Source organism: Electrona antarctica, assembly GCF_951216825.1.
Source record: "Electrona antarctica genome assembly, chromosome: 1".
Classification (NCBI taxonomy): domain Eukaryota; kingdom Metazoa; phylum Chordata; class Actinopteri; order Myctophiformes; family Myctophidae; genus Electrona; species Electrona antarctica.
Window position 1 is genome coordinate 4155359 of NC_136806.1, and position 21078 is coordinate 4176436.

The window sequence follows — 21078 nt, forward strand, 5'->3', positions numbered from 1 at the left end:
AACACACGGGGGATGGGAGGGAACACACGGGGGATGGGAGGGAACCGAGGTGGAAAGAAGTACTCGCATGTTTGGAGATGAGATGGTGGTGGTGGTGGGGGGGACAGCGCTAACCTGTTTGAGATGGTGGTGGTGAGGACAGCGCTAACCTGTGCCCAATTAACCTTTCCCCTTACATGTGAACCACTTGTTGGCTCGCGAGGGAACCGTGAAACTCACGTGACATTTAGCTTCGAAATGAGCCCATGATGATGATGATGATGATGACGATGGGCTCGATTTTAATGACTATTAATTTTAATTACGGAGCAGTGCCGCTGCGGCACTTATCCCCTTTTTGTCGTGAACAAAATGGCTGCGATGACATATACAGTAAAGAGCGCTGATACTTGGGGCTCCTGTTATCTTGTGTCTGTCCTGGACTGAGATATAGGGTGAGAAGTTCAGTCACGCGAGAGAGACTCGTAGTAGAGTCGCTGCTTCTTCGCCTGGAACGGAGCCAGCTGGTTAGGATGCCTCTCGGGCGTCTCCCTATACAGGGAGGTCATCGAGGCACGTCCCACTATGTGAGGAGACCCCCTGGGCAGACCATGAAGGCGCAGATGGAGGAATCACAATCAAACTAACTGGCCTTGGAACGCCTCCACGCTACTACTACTACAGCTACTACTACTACTACTACTACTGCTGCTGCTACTACTATTGCAATGCAATGCGAAAAGGCACATTCTGCACAATGAGTACTTTTACTTCTGGTACTTTAAGTACATTTTGATGCAAATACCTTAATTGTACTTTTACTCAAGTACATTTTTAATTCTGGACTTTTACTTCGTAACAGAATATTTCTACATTGTATTATTGATACTTTTACTTAATTGTAAAACGTGAGTATTTTTTTCTTCTTTTATTTGAATGTTTTTACCACTGGTGTCAAGTCGCTAGGCCTATCTCGTTCCCTGACGTGGGCTGTGGACCGGGTGTCAAGTCGCTAGGCCTATCTCGTTCCCTGACGTGGGCTGTGGACCGGGTGTCAAGTCGCTAGGCCTATCTCGTTCCCTGACGTGGGCTGTGGACCGGGTGTCAAGTCGCTAGGCCTATCTCGTTCCCTGACGTGGGCTGTGGACCGGGTGTCAAGTCGCTAGGCCTATCTCGTTCCCTGACGTGGGCTGTGGACCGGGTGTCAAGTCGCTAGGCCTATCTCGTTCCCTGACGTGGGCTGTGGACCGGGTGTCAAGTCGCTAGGCCTATCTCGTTCCCTGACGTGGGCTGTGGACCGGGTGTCAAGTCGCTAGGCCTATCTCGTTCCCTGACGTGGGCTGTGGACCGGGTGTCAAGTCGCTAGGCCTATCTCGTTCCCTGACGTGGGCTGTGGACCGGGTGTCAAGTCGCTAGGCCTATCTCGTTCCCTGACGTGGGCTGTGGACCGGGTGTCAAGTCGCTAGGCCTATCTCGTTCCCTGACGTGGGCTGTGGACCGTTTCAGAAAACTGCCCATTAATGATATCGTCGGTGGGGATTCCAAGCTAATTGGAAATACATCCTTTGTCTTCCTGGAAGTGCAGCTTGCTGAAATAGAAGATATTGTTCTTGCATCAATACAATTATAATTGTTTTTTTTTTAGTTTGCAATCTTGTATGAAATTACCACTGTGGCACAGCCTGCTGCCTCTGAGACGTGTGGCGAGTAGGAAGAAAATGGTCTAATCCAATCAAGGGCATTAGTGACAAAAACCAATTAGATGAAGATAATGTTAATACAATGCTCCTTTAACCACCATTATACTCATTTTAATCTTCATTAAAAATTCAAAAATATTCACAATTAAAAAAAAAAAAAAAGCCAATTAATCTACAAGCTCACAACGGACCACATTGACCACCAGACAGTGGCTTTGTGGTTAGAGTGTCCGCCCTGAAACTGGGAGGTCGGGGGTTCGATCCCCAGCCGGGTCATACCAAAGACTGTAAAAATGGGACCCAATGCCTCCCTGCTTGGCACTCAGCATCAAAGGGTTGGATTGGGGGGTCAAATCTACTAATCAAAATGATTCCCGAGCGCGGCACGGCTGCAGCTCACCGCTCCTTGGTTGCAGCTCACCGCTCCTTGGCTGCGGCTCACCGCTCCAAGAGATGGGTCAAATGCGGAGAACAAATTTCACTGCGGTAACGTGTGTGACAAATCGTATGACTTTGACATTGTGACGCATTGTGAGCTTGTAGATCAGCAGTATTAGATTTGTTTTGTTGGTTTTTGTTTTTTTGTACAGCACAAGGATCTAAATGAGATATTAAGGAAAGTTGCATGCAAATGTCTTTTGCAAACTCACCACTCATTACTCTGTAGATTAATGTCCTTCCCATTACTATGCAGTTATTAAACGAACAAATGGCCAAGCGTGGCGCTTGACTAATGAGACCGATAGTGGTCGGCCATGGACTGGAAATCTGTCATCTTAATGAAGTGAAAGAGTTATCCATGTCCACAACAAGCTAACGAGTTATCCATGTCCACAGAGTGAGAGAGTTATCCATGTCCACAACAAGCTAACGGAATCTAAAGAGTTATCCATGTCCACAACAAGCTAACGGAATCTAAAGAGTTATCCATGTCCACAACAAGCTAACGGAATCCCTAATTCATGAAGACCACTTTGGATTTACACCGTCATTGACTATGCTGAGGATTAAGACCGCTGGTATTCTGATTGATCTTCAATTATTTTATCCCACGATTTTGCAACCCATTTTTTCACCCAGTGTCAATTATCTAATGTAATCATGGGCGCTACATTTCCTCTTCCAACCTGGGGGGGCAGCAGACTGACCTCATGCTTCCTTCTATGCATGACGAGTCCAAGCTGCTTCTTTTCACCTGACAGGGCCGGACGTAGCGCGTGGAAGGAACACGCTATTCCGACCAGTTCCTTTCCCCTCCACCAGGCGCCCCAGCTGGCCAGGGGGAGGCAGTATAGATACCAGGATTACTGCATGTTTTTGTGAGGGTACCTACTACCTACCCTAGGGGACACGGGGAGAGCATGAAAACTCCACACAGAAAGGCCCTTTCGCCAACCCACCCCCAGTGCCCACAGCATCCCCAGCGGGAATCGAACCCAGGACCTTCTAGCAGCACTACCGACACCAAAAATATTTGTTGTCGACCAAATCAACTGTAGATTTAGTACACAATATTGTGATTTAGTTTGTCGACTAAAACTAGACTGAAAATAAAACTTTTGAGATTACTAAAATGAGACAATGACAATGACTAAAACTACTAAATAAAATCACACCTGTGTGAAGTGAGCAGTGCAACTGTACCGTGTGGGGGTCCCCGCAACATCCAGACCCCCAGGAACGCGCCCAGGGGGGGCGGCCCGGTTCTGGCGAGCCTTCCCGCGTCCGAAACGGTCGGGAAATGACAGAGTTACTGTGTTGCAGCTTTCCGTGCTCGGACACGGAGACAGACACACATACACCTACGTATATGTACGTATGTATAGGGACACACATAGCTGCATAATGGAACGGAGGCACCGCTCAAAAACGTGCTGTCAAAATCAACCCTATATCTAAGAGAACTGCACCTAGAAAAGTGGGAATTCATACAATGGAAACCTCCACATCAGTTGTTGTTGTTGTTGTTGTAAGTCCATCAGTTGTATGCCTCAGGCTGCTAAAACTCAAGTGGTTTAACGCTTACACTCGGTATCGACCCTTGGATACGGTTACAGGTCGAATATTGATCTACCTTTACATGCCTCTGTTGCGCTGTCAAGTCAGCGTCATTCATAAACAAAGGTATAAATAAAAACACTCATATAATGCTGCACCGGGCTACACACGTTCCTCAACACACCCGCGACCGCGTACTTACATAAATAAACACGACGTACCGCCACCCCCTTAGTTTCAAATAAATCTGTGCCTCAGAGAATGAATATTGCATGCTGGTTAACTGAGGAGTAGTTCTATAGTTCTGTGGTGTGCAATGCCTGGCGGGGGAACTAAATCATTTCTATCAAGGACAATCCACATCTTAATGCGCCTAAAGCTGGATTTATGCTACGTTGGGAGCCGATAACGGGTATATACAGTATATTGCATTCTCTATATATAGCAGTGTTGATTTTGACATCAAATTTTGATTTTAGTTTTAGTCACATTTTAGTCACCTGGAATGTTTTAATGTTAAGTCTAGTTTTAGTCGACTAATATCATAAGATTTGTTGGGGCCGAACAAATAATTAGAAAAAAAAAGTGTTGCACCCTGCCCTTTTTTTTCTTCTTTCTCCGGCCCCCAAAAATTGTGTTTGTTGTCATGAGTTGTCACCATCCGAGTTGTCTTTGTCCGAGGCTTACAGGTCTCCAAATAAATACTTTATGAGACGTCTAGATGGGGGAAAAAAATTAATTTAGAAATTGTCTTCCGGGCCACTCGTCGGGGGCGGGACTGCAACACTCTAGTTGCATCGTTCCCGAGTAGGGAGGGAAGAACCTTAAAACAAATAACTCTCTAGCCGTTTAGAAGTTGCATATAAACTGTGCTGGCAGTAATAAACACCCCCCCCCCCCCCCCCCACACACCAATGTCCAATCAGATGGTGCAAAGTCCTGCTGGAGGATACGATACAACTCCATAATACAGTACTAGATTGTGTTGTTGTGGAACTGCTGTTATCCAATTGATCTCTCTCTCTCTCTCTCTCTCTCTCTCTCTCTCTCTCTCTCTCTCTCTCTCTCTCTAAAGGTAATCATTACACACAGAGCAGATATTCCTTTGGAGGATTTATGAACCATTTAACAATGCAATTCAAACACTTTCATGGCATTGCAATACTAACTTTTTTTCTCCTTCCCCACTCCTTCTGCCCCAAATCCCTCCGCTCTCTCTCTCTCTCTCTCTCTCTCTCTCTCTCTCTCTCTCCTCCCTCTCCATCCCCCCCCCTCTCTCTCCTCCATCCCCCCCCTCTCCCCCCTCCCCCCCTCCTCCTCTCTCTCTCTCTGCCATCACCTTATTGATTTTGTGTTGGACCTCCAGAGTTTCATTGGTCTGTGAATCATGACCAATGAGACCTCCCGGTCGGAGTCTGACATCAACCTCGCCGAGGCAGTTAAGACTTTGTTCGCCGGCGGTGGTCATAAAGCGGCGAAATGGAAATAAACAACATCGTGGGGTTCAAAGTGTCAAACAGCCACATGGACAATAATGATGGTGGTGTCAACGATATGTGACCCACTGAGAATGGGAGACATATTGGATTATTATTCATAGCTAGAATCATATAGCTTCAAATTGACATAGTGGTTGTTCAGTTTGACCCACGAGTTTTGGAGATATGGCTTATAGAGCAATGTCTTGCAGAGAAACAGAGAGTTGAGAAAGCAGTCTTGAAAGGTTCAATTCTGTGTGGACTCTTAACATTTATTTAAATGTCGATTTCAGCTCTGACATTTATGTCAGACATACTCTAGCTGCCTGTGCTATTAACTCATTTTGGAATAAAACAATAAATAAATTCAGTTTTTTCTCCTCTGGCGGTCAAGCTCGTTGAGCCGATATCCAAACCAGACGTTTTATCACCTTGTTTTTCAATCGTATACAGTTATATATCGTTTTAATCTCGTTCCTCAATTCGTTGAGGAGCGATAAGGGTCTCGTACGGAGCGGGCGTTAATTAGCATCTCTCAGCCGTTCGTGGATGAAGAAGAACTTATAAGAAACTCTTTAACCCGGACAATTTTGCCACTGCTCTTTTTGTTGACTTTAGTTCCGCTTTCAACACCATGACTCAACGTCATCACATGATCAAGAAACTGCATCACCTCAACATCCCTCCACTCCTCATCCACTGGACTCACAACTTCCTGAGTAACAGACCACAAGCAGTTAAAGTAGGAACATCATTCTCATCAACTGTCATCACCAACACTGGGGCCCCTCACAGGCCCAACACTGGGGCGGCTGTGGCTCAGGGGAGAGTGGCTGGATGTTAACCGCAAAGTTGCCTGCAGTTCGAAACCAGGCTTCCCCAGAGTTAGTGTGGAAGTGTCCTTGAGCAAGACACTGAACCCCTAATTGCTCCCGATGTGCTGGTTGGTGCCTTGCATGGTTTCCGCCGCCATCGGTGTATGAATGTGTGTGTGAATGGGTGAATGTAATGCACAATCTATGTAAAAGCGCCTTGGATAAAGGTGCTATATAAATGCACCATTTACCATTTATTTACCATTTACCCTCAGGGCTGTGTCCTCAGTCCTTTCCTCTACACTCTATACACACATGACTGTATTAGCCCCTCACCCACTAACATCACATACTTTAAATACTCTGATGACACTGCCATTCTCGGAGTGCTCCATGACAATAACTCTATTACGGTCTATCAGAATACCATTTCTCATTTTACACAGTGGTGCACGGACAACTATCTAGAGTTGAATGCGGGCAAAACAAAATAACTAGTCATTGAAACAACCCACACTGGACTTAACACTAGGATGTCTGAAAACAAATTACTACTACTATGACGGCTAACGGTCAGGATGACCGTGTTTTTCGTGCTATTTGATTGGCCATTCTCTCCCCCACTCCTAATGATCTTCACACCTCTCTCTGCACCCGTTGACGGCTTGCCATTGTCTTCTAAATGTTACATTCCAACTATAATTCAAGGCAGCAGTTTCAACTCGACAGGACAACTCAAGTTATTTTTTATGTTTTATTTCAGTTTACCAAACTATAATTATAGTGACGGTGTGAGCGCTATATTGAATACCCTTGCGCAGCAAACACTGTCCGACTTTGTATTGAGCCAATAAAATAGGCTACCACACGTTATTGTACAACAGCCAGAGCCAGGCACATTGCTCAGAGTCAGACGAAATACGACATTAGTTATATATTGTCATTTTTATATAGAGGGGGAAACATCGATGTAATTAATATATATTTGATTGATTGTGCCAAAAAAAGGAAAGAGCTGTGCGTGCGTGCGTGCAAATCAGAAAAGTTTACAGACAAAGGAGTTGGGAGTTTGGGAGTGGCTAGCCTTCTATATAATGCTGCGCACATATTAGCCTATATATATTTTAAAAATACCCAGCATAATTTTTGGGAAGGCTAAACCTGGCCTAGCCTTACATACCCGCCGCCTATGATCGATGTCATTTATATATATTTGATGTATTGTGCCAGCAGAGAGGTCCGTAGCAGCAGCACGGTTTATATATACACCATAGGATAGATCAAGTCATGTGACGCATCACCGCCACAAATAGTGCTACAGCGTTATCTAAAATGCACTTCCGCATACCTCACCGTCAGTTACTTGGATATTTTCTCCCTCTCCACGAGAGGGAGAAATCAGTTCCACTGGTCGCGTGCAGAAAAGTTTACAGATAAAGAAGGACGGACAGAACTGTTCTTCTGACTGACAAAACATTTAGAAGTTCGGGACGTCTATCGGGTTGGACTGATTTCAAACACTGTCATTTTTATTTGGCATCGCGCTGATTCGCGCATCGGCGAGCATTCTCGCTCCAAGGAAAGGAAATGTCGGTCGGGTCAAACAGACCATGCTATAAACTTTATTATTCCAGGATAATTGATTTTTATCATCGCCACCTTACATAATTATGCTATAAAGATGGCGTGTATAGTCAACATGTATTTATATCTATTGAGCTATGCGTTTGGTTGAAACAATACGCCAGTCAGTCAACACACATATTTCACCATATTTTTTTTTTCCGTTTCGAGAAATAAAGTCCGCTAAAACCGCATATAACAAATATAACATCTAAAACAACAAACTTACATTCGTAATGTAAGTTTGCCTACATGTGGAAGTAGTTGGAATGCAAATGACACATTAGCTTGAACAATGCCCGTCTCCAGCCGGGAGGGAGGTGTGAAAAGCACTGCTTGCGGGGGAGAAAGGGTGAGGAGTCTATAGAGCGGTCCCACGGACCGAAAAAGAGCAGACATTTTAGTAGAATTATGTCTAAAATCATATTTCCAAAACGTTTCAGATGGAAAAAAAAACAGAGATGGTTTGAATCTAACATTTAGAAAAAGTCATGCAAGGGGAACTTTCTCAGGACTTCATGGGCAAAGAAAATCCACTTCAAAATTTCAAAATCGGTCAGCCAGACCGCTCCGACGCGCTAGTGTTAACCCACTCCTCAGTAATGGTAAAACAGTAGAACAGGTTGACAGTTTCACATATCTTGGACTCAAACTGGACAATAGACTTAGGTTTGATCAACACATTACATCTATCCAGTCACGCTTTCAGCAAAGACTCCATGTAATCCGTAAATTAAGATCATTATCTGTTGCTCCTCATCTTCTGCTATTATTGTACAGAAGCATTATTCAACCTGTCCTGTTGTACTGTTCTGCATGTTTCTACACCGTATTGTCGATGCCTAACTTTTCAGTATTACCCGTACTGCTTCCAAGATCATCGGACTTCCTACACCCACACTTTCTGAGATGAACAATAAGGCCATCACACGGCTAGCACTTTCGATATCAAATGACACTGATCATCCCCTGTATCGCTTCTTTAACCTCATGACATCTGGACAAAGATACAGAACCTTGCCATGGAAAAAGGTCTGTTTTAGTTTCGGTCGATGCCAACTTTTGCACAGACACTCCCTGGATGCCAATGATGAACCTCTGCCCCACATCTTCCAGAACGGCCTGTTATAGCGCCACCAGGAGGCAGACTTTTTAAAAAACACTTTTTTATTCTGTCCAAAAATCCCGCAAATCGATACACACTATCTCTATAGTCACGTGTTCAAGCTGGATATGTCCGATATTTCATATTTGATCCTAATTGGCTAACATTGGCTTTCAAAGTTGGCAGGATTGACCCGTCTTTTTCCTGTTCCCCCCCCTGGCTCCCACACATGTAAAGCGTCTTTGAGCGCTATATAAGTCCCAGATATTATTATTATTATTATGAATTATTATTATTATTATGATGACTCACCGCACGTCCACCGCGTCCTCCATGACAGTCATGTCCGTCTTGCACTTGGCCGACGGGTTGATGGCCAGCTCGGCCGGCGGGATCACGAAGCTCTTGCTCAGCGGCAGCCACATGCCCTCACCCAGGGTGTAGGTGAACCTGAAGACATCACAATACATGTTATAATACATGTTATAATACAGCAGCCACATGCCCTCACCCAGGGTGTAGGTGAACCTGAAGACATCACAATACATGTTATAATACATGTTATAATACAGCAGCCACATGCCCTCACCCAGGGTGTAGGTGAACCTGAAGACATCACAATACATGTTATAATACAGCAGCCACATGCCCTCACCCAGGGTGTAGGTGAACCTGAATACATTATAATACTGTTATAATACAGCAGCCACATGCCCTCACCCAGGGTGTAGGTGAACCTGGAGACATTATAATACATGTTATAATACAGCAGCCACATGCCCTCACCCAGGGTGTAGGTGAACCTGAATACATTATAATACTGTTATAATACAGCAGCCACATGCCCTCACCCAGGGTGTAGGTGAACCTGAAGACATCACAATACATGTTATAATACATGTTATAATACAGCAGCCACATGCCCTCGCCCAGGGTGTAGGTGAACCTGAAGACATCACAATACATGTTATAATACATGTTATAATACAGCAGCCACATGCCCTCGCCCAGGGTGTAGGTGAACCTAAAGACATTATAATACATGTTATAATACAGCAGCCACATGCCCTCACCCAGGGTGTAGGTGAACCTGGAGACATTATAATACATGTTATAATACAGCAGCCACATGCCCTCACCCAGGGTGTATAGGTGAACCTGAAGACGTCACAATACTGTTAAATTACTTGATGAATCGGGGCCCATGTGTCAAGACACAATGCGATGCGACGTGATGCGAAGACCGCAGTCTAGCCAACACCAACTGGGGACTCCTGAATCGTTGCCGTACCACACTCTCCTATCTCTACAGTGTTGCTAAGCTGTCGCGCCGCAGTGCATCTCCGTAGTAACGTAGGTGGTGCGCTTCTTGTCTCTCCTGGCTCTGCCCCACGGGGTGGGGCTCTCACAGGGTCAGTGTGCTTAAGCCTCTACTAGTTCCGGGTGCCTGAAGGCAGTGCCCGCCTGCCACAGTGCCAGTCTGTATGTGACACAAACCCACAGAAATACACCTTGAACGTTAGAGGAGTGGTACTCAACCAACCGTTTCATGAACATGCAGGCAGTTGTCTTAGGCTTTGTTATTTCAGTGTCGTTATCCCCCTGCCTCCCCCCCCCCCTCCCTCCCATCTCTCTCTCTCTCTCTCTCTCTCTATGTACACGATCGAGAATACAGCTGGCAAAGAGGCTGAACTCAAAAGCACTGCAACTCAAAAGCAACTCAAAAGCACTGCAACTCCTGCATTCCTGCATTCCCAAAACTGTGGAATGCACTTCCCGTTGCAGTCAGAACTGCAGCATCACTCCCAATCTTCCGCCGTAGTCTGAAAACCCACCTTTTCAGACTCCATCATGGCCCATAGCACTTATCCTACCCCCTTAGACAGCACTTTTTAGACTTATATAGCATTTGAAACCGACTTATAGCATGTCATGTAGACAGCACAATAATTGCATTGTATGTAGTCATAGCACGTCATAGTACATATGTATATCATAGTATAGTTTATATGTATAGTTTATATGTATAGTGTTTATATTATATAGATATGTTCTAGTTACGTTCTTAGCTTACGCATGTTTCATGATAAATGCATTTTATATATGTAATGTATTCTCATGCTTTTTTGTTCTTGCCTAATGTAAGTCGCTCTGGATTAAGAGCGTCTGCTAAATGCCTAAATTGTAAATTGTAACTCCCCTGTATGGATGTACAGTATATTATGAACGATAGTCACATTTTGTGAACCAAACAAGATTTACTGATTATCCTGTCATTTTATACTACAGTACGGTGAACTACTGTTTCTCACACATACCTTAATTAATCAGTGAATGCAGCCTATATACAGTATAGTGTTATATTTGTGTAACACAAACCCAGCCGTTATTATTTTGGTCATGGTGATGAGGATTAAAGGGGGCTCGAAACTCACTTTTGAATGCTCCAAAAATATGTATTAATGACACATGTAGCAGCAACAAAATGACCTTTCGACCATGATCTTTATCAAGCATAAAGTAACACAAAGACCTGGCGGTCAAAACGTTTTTTTTGTGTCGCTAATATAATATAAATGGTAAATGGTGCATTTATATAGCGCCTTTATCCAAGGCACTTTACAGAGATTGTGAATTACATTCACCCATTCACACACACCGATGGCAGCAGAAACCATGCAAGGCACCAACCAGCACATCAGGAGCAATTAGGGGTTCAGAGTCTTGCTCAAGGACACTTCGACACTAACTCTGGGGGAGCCTGGGTTCGAACAGGCAACCTTGCGGTTACCATCCAGCCACTCTACCCCTGAGCCACCACCGCTTGTAACATTCTAAAGTGCACTCAAAGCCCCCGCTTTGTTCTAGAATTTCATTTTTTTTTGTTACAGTTTTGGCTCAGCACCAAATATATATGGGAGGGTGTGCGTTTATATTTTTCTCCGGATGAGGAGGATTAATACAATGAATGCAAGCTGAGTCTTTTCGTAGGAGGAGGAGGAGGAGGCCGGGCTACAGGTTATCAAACTCATGCAGCTAAATTGCCGGCGCTGCTGAAGTGGCACAGCGAAGAGAGACCCCCCTCCCCTCCCTCCCCCCCTCCCCTCCTGAAGAGGAGGAGGGGGCCCACCATGTCAAGCGCAGATGCAAAACAGCGGGCTTGATGGAAATCCACAGCACAGCCAGGGAGGAGGAGGAGACGCACACTGGAGTTTATTCCATTAAAACCCGGAACGCATCTGTGTCACCTAATGGCTTTTAACCATTTTTAACCTGCATAATTTGATACTTTATAGCTGTTGAAAAGTGCCACGCTACAAGCTTGTAGATCTGCTATTTTTTTTGTTTAACAATCATAGAAAATGTGGCGCAAAACGTTTCATTTTCATTCACAGCGAACGTTTGTTTTAACTCAAACCTTTGCTTCTGGGAGGTCCCTGGAACAACATATATATGTTCACATGGAGGTTGTGCGGCGGACAAAAATATATAATTTTTGGGGGGGGGGGGGGGGGTTTTGAGCACCACACTGATAGGCCTATAGAAACTGTCAGGATTCAGAGACGTTATCACTGTGCAAAAACCATGGAATACGGATGTGTATATTACAGGAAACTCCCGTTAAACGTTCCAACAAACGAATTGTACCATCACACCTGTATATTACCGTATATTAACTGTATATGCTGCTAAACTTGAGGTTTACGGGCAAAACACAGTGCCCATAATTGCCCGCTAACTCCTCTTTTCACGCAGTGTATTGTGTAGGATGTGGCCTCAGGTCTCCGTGGGTTATCTGAGGCTGAAGACAAAGGGCGAACGAGCAGCGCGTCTCGGCTTGGCTGTCAGACGTCTCCTCCACTCTGGAACGACCTGGAGGAGCTCGGCCTTTCATAAATCACTTTCCTTTGTTAAATCCCTTCTTAAAACTTTTAGTGTAATTTTTTTTTTTTTTTTACCAAAGACATTTTTGTAACTTTGTTTGGTGTCCTTAATGTGTTATCTCTCACCGCACGTTGTTTTATGCATGGTGGCGTCGTGCTGTTTTGTTCTCCTCCGTTGTATGTAAAGCACTTACAACACTGTTTTGATAAGTGCTTTATAAATAAAGTCTATTATTATGCTATTATAAATAACCCATTTTGGGCGGGAACCTCTTTCAGCGTTTTAAGCATTCTATTGAAAAATATCAGATCACGAGCTTGTAGGTCTGCTATTTTTGAAAAATCGTGAAAATGTGGCGCAAATCTTTGAATATATATTCTTTCAGAGCGAACATTTTTAACTCTTTGCTCCTGGGGGGTCCCTGGAACAACATATTTTCAGGTGGGGGTCCGCGGCCAAATACAGATAATTCTAGGGGTCCTTGACATGAAATAGGTTGAGCACCACTGACATAGAAACATAGGTTTTTTTCAGAAAACTGTTTGTAGAATCGTCCTCAGGTCTAAATGGGTTAAACCCCTTTAGGGTGGTGTCCTTGTTTTGTTTTTTGCATTCAGCCAATCACAACGCAGGCAGGGCGGGGGCTTGGCAGAATCTATAGTTACAATTTTGCAATTTACGCATTTAGCAGACGCTCTTAATCCAGAGACACTTACATTAAAGGCGAGTATCATGCTGGCGTCTATCCTTCGTCTCAGTTTAATTGTGACAAAGTTGTGGAAATATTAGCCAATGCAACTATACAGCTCTATACAGCCTTTCCAGTGCTTTGTGAAGGAGTTGTTGGCTAGTGGCCAGTGTATGTACTCAGAGAAATCCCTCCCACCGCGTCGGAGAGGGACGATCCAACACGGCGTGTCATGGTGAGATTCTACCCTACGTCGTCCCATAGGAACCCGTTGTAAAAGGCTGTGGGGATTTCACTATTTTACCCTCTTTATAATAAAGTAAATGACCAACGACATGTCTGCTATACACTCGCTGTTTTTTGTAAATAATGCGCTCGCCATTTTCTTCGTATCGATAGGGAAACAGAGCTTGTACTGGCTTGGAGGCGTGTCCATCGCAACCAGTTGCTCCCGGGTGTTTCAGCCAGCGGGCCCAGTGCTCAGTGGTGTTCTCTGGGACCCCCTTTCCACCGTTTGGTTCCCAATGGGAACCGGTTCAGTTCTTTTTGGCTCTTAGTCCATGAGCCAGAGCTCCAAAATTGGTGGGAAAAACTAGACCTATATTAAATTGTTTATAGGATCGATACAATTAAATTAATACATGATAACCCTTCCACAGTAGTAGCTTTTTCATATTTTCCTACATAGTGCCTCATTTGCATATTCAAAAATGTAAAATTTGTAATACAATAAATCATTGTCTTTGTGTAAGTAATCAATTGGGGAAGTTTCATGGTGATAACAATCTAATATAGAGGGTATGCGCATGCTTAAAGTGAATGGCACATCAAGTGGCAAATCGAGTGGCAAAGCAACAGGAAAAGTGAGTTTAATATTGTTTAACGTTGTTTAATGCAATCAAATAGGACTTTTCTGTGTGGATGTGCATGGTCTGTCAAGGCCAGAAAGTAGTTTTTTGCCACTCAGTAGGCATTCCTGCATAACTTCCGGGTTTGATGATGATGTCACGCGCACACCCTCTATAGGTATGGTTTTGCCCACTCATGGACTAAGAACCAAAAAGAACTGAACCGGTTCCCATTGGGAACCAACCGGTGGAAAAGGGGCCTGGGTGTAAAAATGAGATGTCTCTGTGTCCTTGTTGTTTTTAGTTTTTAGTTGACCCTATCCATCCACCTCCCTATTCTTGTGTTCTGTCTGGCTGGACCAACAGTGACACTACATCGGTTTAATAGTTGTCAGGACAGGTAGACTATTGCCTATATATACGTTTTATATATTTTATAATGGAATGAGAGTTAGCGAAAGAAAAACGTGTACGCCGTAGTGCAGCACTGTAGACTGCAGTGACAGCCTGATTCACGGCGGTCGAGCAGTAGGCTACGTGTACGCCGTGCAGCACTGCAGACTGCAGTGACAGCCTGATTCACGGCGGTCGAGCAGTAGGCTACGTGTACGCCGTGCAGCACTGCAGACTGCAGTGACAGCCTGATTCACGGCGGTCGAGCAGTAGGCTACGTGTACGCCGTGCAGCACTGCAGACTGCAGTGACAGCCTGATTCGCGACGGTCGGGCAGTAGGCTACGTGTACGCCGTGCAGCACTGCAGACTGCAGTGACAGCCTGATTCACGGCGGTCGAGCAGTAGGCTACGTGTACGCCGTGCAGCACTGCAGACTGCAGTGACAGCCTGATTCACGGCGGTCGAGCAGTAGGCTACGTGTACGCCGTGCAGCACTGCAGACTGCAGTGACAGCCTGATTCACGGCGGTCGAGCAGTAGGCTACGTGTACGCCGTGCAGCACTGCAGACTGCAGTGACAGCCTGATTCACGGCGGTCGAGCAGTAGGCTACGTGTACGCCGTGCAGCACTGCAGACTGCAGTGACAGCCTGATTCACGGCGGTCGAGCAGTAGGCTACGTGTACGCCGTGCAGCACTGCAGACTGCAGTGACAGCCTGATTCACGGCGGTCGAGCAGTAGGCTACGTGTACGCCGTGCAGCACTGCAGACTGCAGTGACAGCCTGATTCACGGCGGTCGGGCAGTAAGTAGGCTACGTGTACGCCGTGCAGCACTGCAGACTGCAGTGACAGCCTGATTCACGGCGGTCGGGCAGTAAGTAGGCTACGTGTACGCCGTGCAGCACTGCAGACTGCAGTGGCAGCCTGATTCACGGCGGTCGGGCAGTAAGTAGGCTACGTGTACGCCGTAGTGCAGCACTGCAGACTGCAGTGGCATCCTGATTCGCGGCGGTCGGGCAGTAAGAAGGCTACGTGTGTGACTGATGATGATGATGACATGTCATGACTTTTCTTTTCCGTCTGCTGCTGCTTGACGAAAAGCAGAATAAAATACAGAACATTAGTACATTACTACGGTATCGCAAACTGTTACCGCTTTATTGACGTGCCATGATCCAAGCGGGGAGGATTGCGTGTCTGTCACCCCCGGGGGCCGGTTGTGTGTTGAAGGGTGATCAACGAAGGCTGATCAGCGCGTAGTGCAATTTTTGGAAGTGGAAGTCAGGCTCTGCATAGCCTACTGTTTAGTTTAGTTTTTATGCAGTGTATGGAGTCGAGAATGGAGTGATGTTTTTTTTTATTATAATTTTTATCCCACAATTTTGAGGCGACGACACTATACCGACTGTGGGAATCGAACCCAGGACCTTCTAGCTGTGAGGCGACAGCACTACCAACTGTGCCACCGTGCCCCCATAATGGAGTGATGTTCTGTGACTGCTGTCATACGGAGCTCCATGCGATTAAAACAAAAAGCCTCCCCAGCTTTATGTTTCTTCTACTACCCAGCAGCAGCTATTATATAAACAAAATGTTTGCAATGCATAAAGCAGTGGTTCCCAAACATTTTCATGTCAAGGACCCCCACATTTATTGTAATAAAAGTTGAGCTGGTGATGAATGGGCGGGTATTCACCCTCAGTGGGTGGTCCACTCGAGGGAAAAGAGGGCGACGGATCTTCAAACAACTAAATGTCTGGTACAAATTAAGACTTTAAAAAGGTTTCTTTGTGATTCGACGAACATCGATCTTTAAAGACTCTGCCAAGGACATGTCAAACTTTAAACAGTCTTAAAATTAGACGGTATAGTCGCATTAACATCAAACACATTATTAGCACTAATGAATTATGCATGCTCGCGTGCTTTGCTTGTAGCACAAACGATGGTGCGTGTTGATTAAACGGCCATTTTCTGCAGACTTAACACATTTCCGGCGTCCGCGTCGTCAAATTTGCATTTAATAATAAAATGCCAACTTAGCATAAGGAAAAGGACACTGGATCATGTTGGAGAGGCATTACCAGTCACTTAACATCAGAATGATTAGATTTCTGCAGAGGAGAAGAAAAAAAAAGGCAAAGCTTAATTACGTCCATCCAATTACCTCCCTTGTTTCCAATCTTTGACTATTCTATGAATCAAACTCCCACACTGTCCTTTCATTTAATAGAATGCATTGGATTCATCCGAGCGATAATGGCCTCAGTGTAAGTCCATTAAAACTTTATAAATCCCATATTATTTGTCGGAGAGCCATTATTGCCACTCGCCTCACAAGTCAGTGCTGGTTCTTCTGGGAGCAGAGGGTTTTTTTCCCTTTTTACTTAAAGATGATGTGCCACAATTCTTGTATTTTTTCCCCAGATTTTCATGTGTTTATGAGGTGACAGTACTTAATTAGAAACCTTGGTGTTGTTGTTATTATGTGCAATAATTTCTTCCCTTTGTATTTAGGGTTTCTTCCTGGAGGCTGAAACCTTGACAGTCAAACGTGCCAATGAAAAAACTGTGATATAGTGACATCCCAATATCATATCATATCAATAATTAAATAACGTAACTTTACATCTTAGCACAGGGGGTATTACTGCTTAAAACGTAACCAAACGTTCCTGGCACAGATTGGGTTAATGTATGTTTTGTAACAATAATCTCAATCTACAAAGGAACTAATAATTAATAATTAAAATAATTGTAGGGAAGTAAAAGTATAATATTTGCCTCCAAGTATTGCAATTTGTAAAAACAGATAAACAATACCTCAACATTTTACTTAATTATAAGTGCTTGAGTAAATGTACTTGAAAAATGGAAAACAAGTTGAAAGTACTGGGCTCCTGCAATGCTGCTAATATGAGAAATGACAACCATGAGTAGATATCGCAATACAGTAGCTTCCTCCTCGAACAGAACAGCGCAACTTGCAAGTTTCATTCCCCTGCTTGGCTTCCTTTCTTGTTTGTTTTGCTATTCTTTTTTGTAAACTCGACTTCTCTCCGCATGAGTGCCATTTTAATTGCCTCACTCGCCTTTATGTTTAATGGTAATATTTGCTTGAGCAAATAAGCTAATGGCCGTGGCCGCGTGAAACGCTCATTGGTATTCGAGTCGTGTGCCAGCACTCAACGCCGACGTAGCGCTTTGGCAAAGTTCAAAGCGAAAGCCTGAAACGTTTAAATGAGGATGGATGGATGTGTGGCGAGGCCCCTCCAGGACCAAAAGATACTTTAATGGCGTGGCTAGACACGACGTGGGCACCAGGTTCCCTACAGAAGGCATTTAACCAATTTAAATTAAGACCCTTATGTGTGAGTCCGATTCTACAAAATGGCTTCTAAGTCCTCCCAAAATTATATGCATTGGCCCACGGCCCTCCAAATCACTTCGAGCCAGGCTACGAGCTTGTTTCTACGTTTATTTGGACGGGACAGCACATATTAACACTTTTTAAAGATATTTTTTTGCGGCTTTCGCCTTTATTTTTTATTTTTTTATAGAGGGAACGGCTACGCCAGCCGCCCGGGGCCATATTAACAGTTGATCCCGTCGACAGGTATACTCGTCCTGATTAATTAATTTTGCGCAATCCTCGTTCCTACTCTCACCTATATATGGTCATGAAGTGTGGTTCATAGCCGAAAGAATAAGGTCGCGAATACAAGCGGCCGAACACACACACACACACACACACACACACACACACACACACACACACACACACACACACACACACACACACACACACACACACACACACACACACACACACACACACACACACACACACACACAGTGACATGTGGAGAATTACTTTGTTGGGTGGTGGAATACAACTTAATCAGTCTTCTGGTGGGCATCTTTTGTATTATTATTATTGTGCAGTTTGTTGCCTCGCTGTGTTCTAAAATGGTGGGTCTCCGACGCCCCAAGAAGCAGGAATTGGTATCGCTGATAACAATTTTCCCTTTTCTCCAGCCACAGATGCAATCAATTTGAAAAGGAAAGGGAAGACAGCAAAGGTTGCTCTCAAAAACTGAATCAGAGACTTCAATTTCTGCCTGGCTGGCTGGCTGGCTGGCTGGCTGGCTGGCTGGCTGCGTGCTGAAAACATTGCATCTGATGTGCAGAGAAGAAGTCTTTTTTGCCAAGCTGTAAACACTATTCTCTCTCGTGTGCATATTTACAGAGAGAGACAGAGAGAAAGAGAGTAACGAGACTGAACGAACCGTCAACATCTCCAGAACGACTGCGTTAACACTATTCCCTCTCGATGTGCAAAGCCAGAGACAACTGCCTTGTTTATCCAGAGCTTATATAAGGCTCAAACGCTTCAGAACCACTGCTCTAAACCAGTAGGTTTTCATATCAAGGGACCATTATTTTATTCATCATTTGAGCCACACGGACCACCATTCGATGAGATTTATAGTCTCTCAGACCCAAAACGTAGAATATATGTTGGTGTCGTTGGATAAGATTCTTGTCCACAGTTCCATGCTCAGGTACAGGTACGGGCAAACGATCAAAATGACAATTCTTCTACATCCTCTAATGGTGCGGGAGACTTCTTGTACATAAAGTAATGCGGTCGCTACCAAAATTGTAAACAAGTGTAATGCTTTAATGATTAAATGGATTAAAGTTTAATCCATTTAGACCTAAGTTCGATTCTACAAAATGTCTTCTAAATCATGACAGTTTTCTGAAATACCTGTTTTTATATCAGTGTGGTGCTCAATATTTCATGTCAAGGACCCCAACAATGATATGTAATTGGCTGCCGACCCCAATCTGAAAATATGTTGTTCCAGGGACCTCCCCAGAATCAAAGATTTGAGTTAAAATGTTCACTGTTCGCACGACATGTTCAAGATGTTTTTTTAAATAGCAGACCTACAAGCTTGGCACCGAGTGCCGCGCTACGAGCTTGTAGATCTGCTATTTTTCAATAGCTAAAGCATAACATAATGCTAGAAACACCAAAAGGGGTTCCTGTTCAGAATGGGTTAATCATGGTGTCGTCCACAGTATCAGTATATAGCAGTTTTTGTATTGACTTGTGCTTTGGTTTGAAATGAACCCATTCTGCAATCTGCATACTGTGAACTAAAAATGTCAATCAATCAAAAACAGTACTGACGCGTGTATGTGTGTGCGTGTGCGTGCATCATGGACCTCTCTCTCTCTCTATCTGCCTGCCTCCCTCCCTCTCTCTCTCTCTCTCTCCCTCTCTCTCTCTGCCTCCCTCCCCCCCTGCCCCCCCTCCTCAGTTTTCTAAAAGACATTGGGTGCCTGACCTGTGCGTCGGGGACACAGAATGAACTGGCTCTGTTCTCCCAGTTGAAAATCTAATCTCTCAGTCCCATTACATGGCGGCGCTTAAAACTGACAGACAGGCTGATAGGCTAAAGCCACGCTCGCGCTGCACGCAATTCGACCCCGCTATCTCCAACTAATCAAGGACGAAAGAGATAGAGAGAGACCGACAGAACATTCCTTTGCTCAAATTATTTTTATACGTTATTTGACCGCCTGCCGGTTCAGCACAGTGGGGCCATTTAAGAACATGCCGTCTTGGCCTGGCGTGACCTTTGTGTGTGTGTGTGTGTGTGTGTGTGTGTGTGTGTGGTAAATGGTAAATGGTGCATTGTGTGTGTGTGTGTGTGTGTGTGTGTGTGTGTGTGTGTGTGTGTGTGTGTGTGTGTGTGTGTGTGTGTGTGTGTGTGTGTGTGTGTGTGTGTGTGTGTGTGTGTGTAAGTTTGCTTACCTGAAGATGCGATCAGAGGGCTGTTCTCCCATCACCAGATCAAAGCCGCGCTGGAAGATGGTGTAAGGCCAGGGTCTGGCAACACGGAATGGAACAGAGCCAGGACGGGAGAAGAAGAGACAGAGAGGGGGGGAGAGAGAGAGGGAGAGATAAATGGTAAATGGTGCATTTATATAGCGCCTTGGGCTTTACATAGATTGTGCATTACATTCACCCATTCACACACACATTCATACACCGATGGCGGCGGAAACCATGCAAGGCACTAGCACATCGGGATCAATTAGGGGTTCAGTGTCTTGCTCAAGGACACTTTGACAGTAACTCTGGGGGAGCCGGGTTCGAACTGGCAACCTTGCGGTTCCCATCCAGGCACTCTACCCCTGAGCCACCGCCGCCCCGAGAGAGAGAGGGAGAGCGAGAGAAAGAGAGAGAGAGAGAGAGAGAGAGAGAGAGAGAGAGAGAGAGAGAGAGAGAGAGAGAGAGAGAGAGAGAGAGAGAGAGAGAGAGATAGAGAGAGAGGGGTGGAGAGAGAGATAAAGGGGGGAGAGGGAGGGGGAGAGAGAGAGAACAATCAGAAAAAAATACAACGTTCAAAGTTCAAAGATTTTTTTTGTCGCATTTTGTCGCATGTCATTGCCATCTTTTGGGCGAAAAGGAACTCACAGCCTGCGAGCCGTTCAATGTTAGATCGTCTTAAGTTGAAAGCGGTTTTAACCGGAAACTGCGAGTCA

The 21078-nt window shown here is 44.9% G+C and overlaps 1 protein-coding gene across 1 annotated transcript in view; it reads right to left on the bottom strand.

Annotated features, from left to right (window-relative positions):
* The window catches only part of astn1 (astrotactin 1), a gene marked incomplete at its 3' end in the record, with an annotated part of 1033675 nt that overhangs the window by 739710 nt on the left and 272887 nt on the right, over positions 1–21078 (bottom strand). The window contains exons 15-16 of the mRNA XM_079507194.1: positions 20345–20419; positions 9011–9148 (exon numbers count right to left, since the gene is read on the bottom strand). Coding sequence (XP_079363320.1) covers positions 9011–9148; positions 20345–20419 — 213 coding nt within the window. The remainder of the gene's footprint in view (positions 1–9010; positions 9149–20344; positions 20420–21078) is intronic.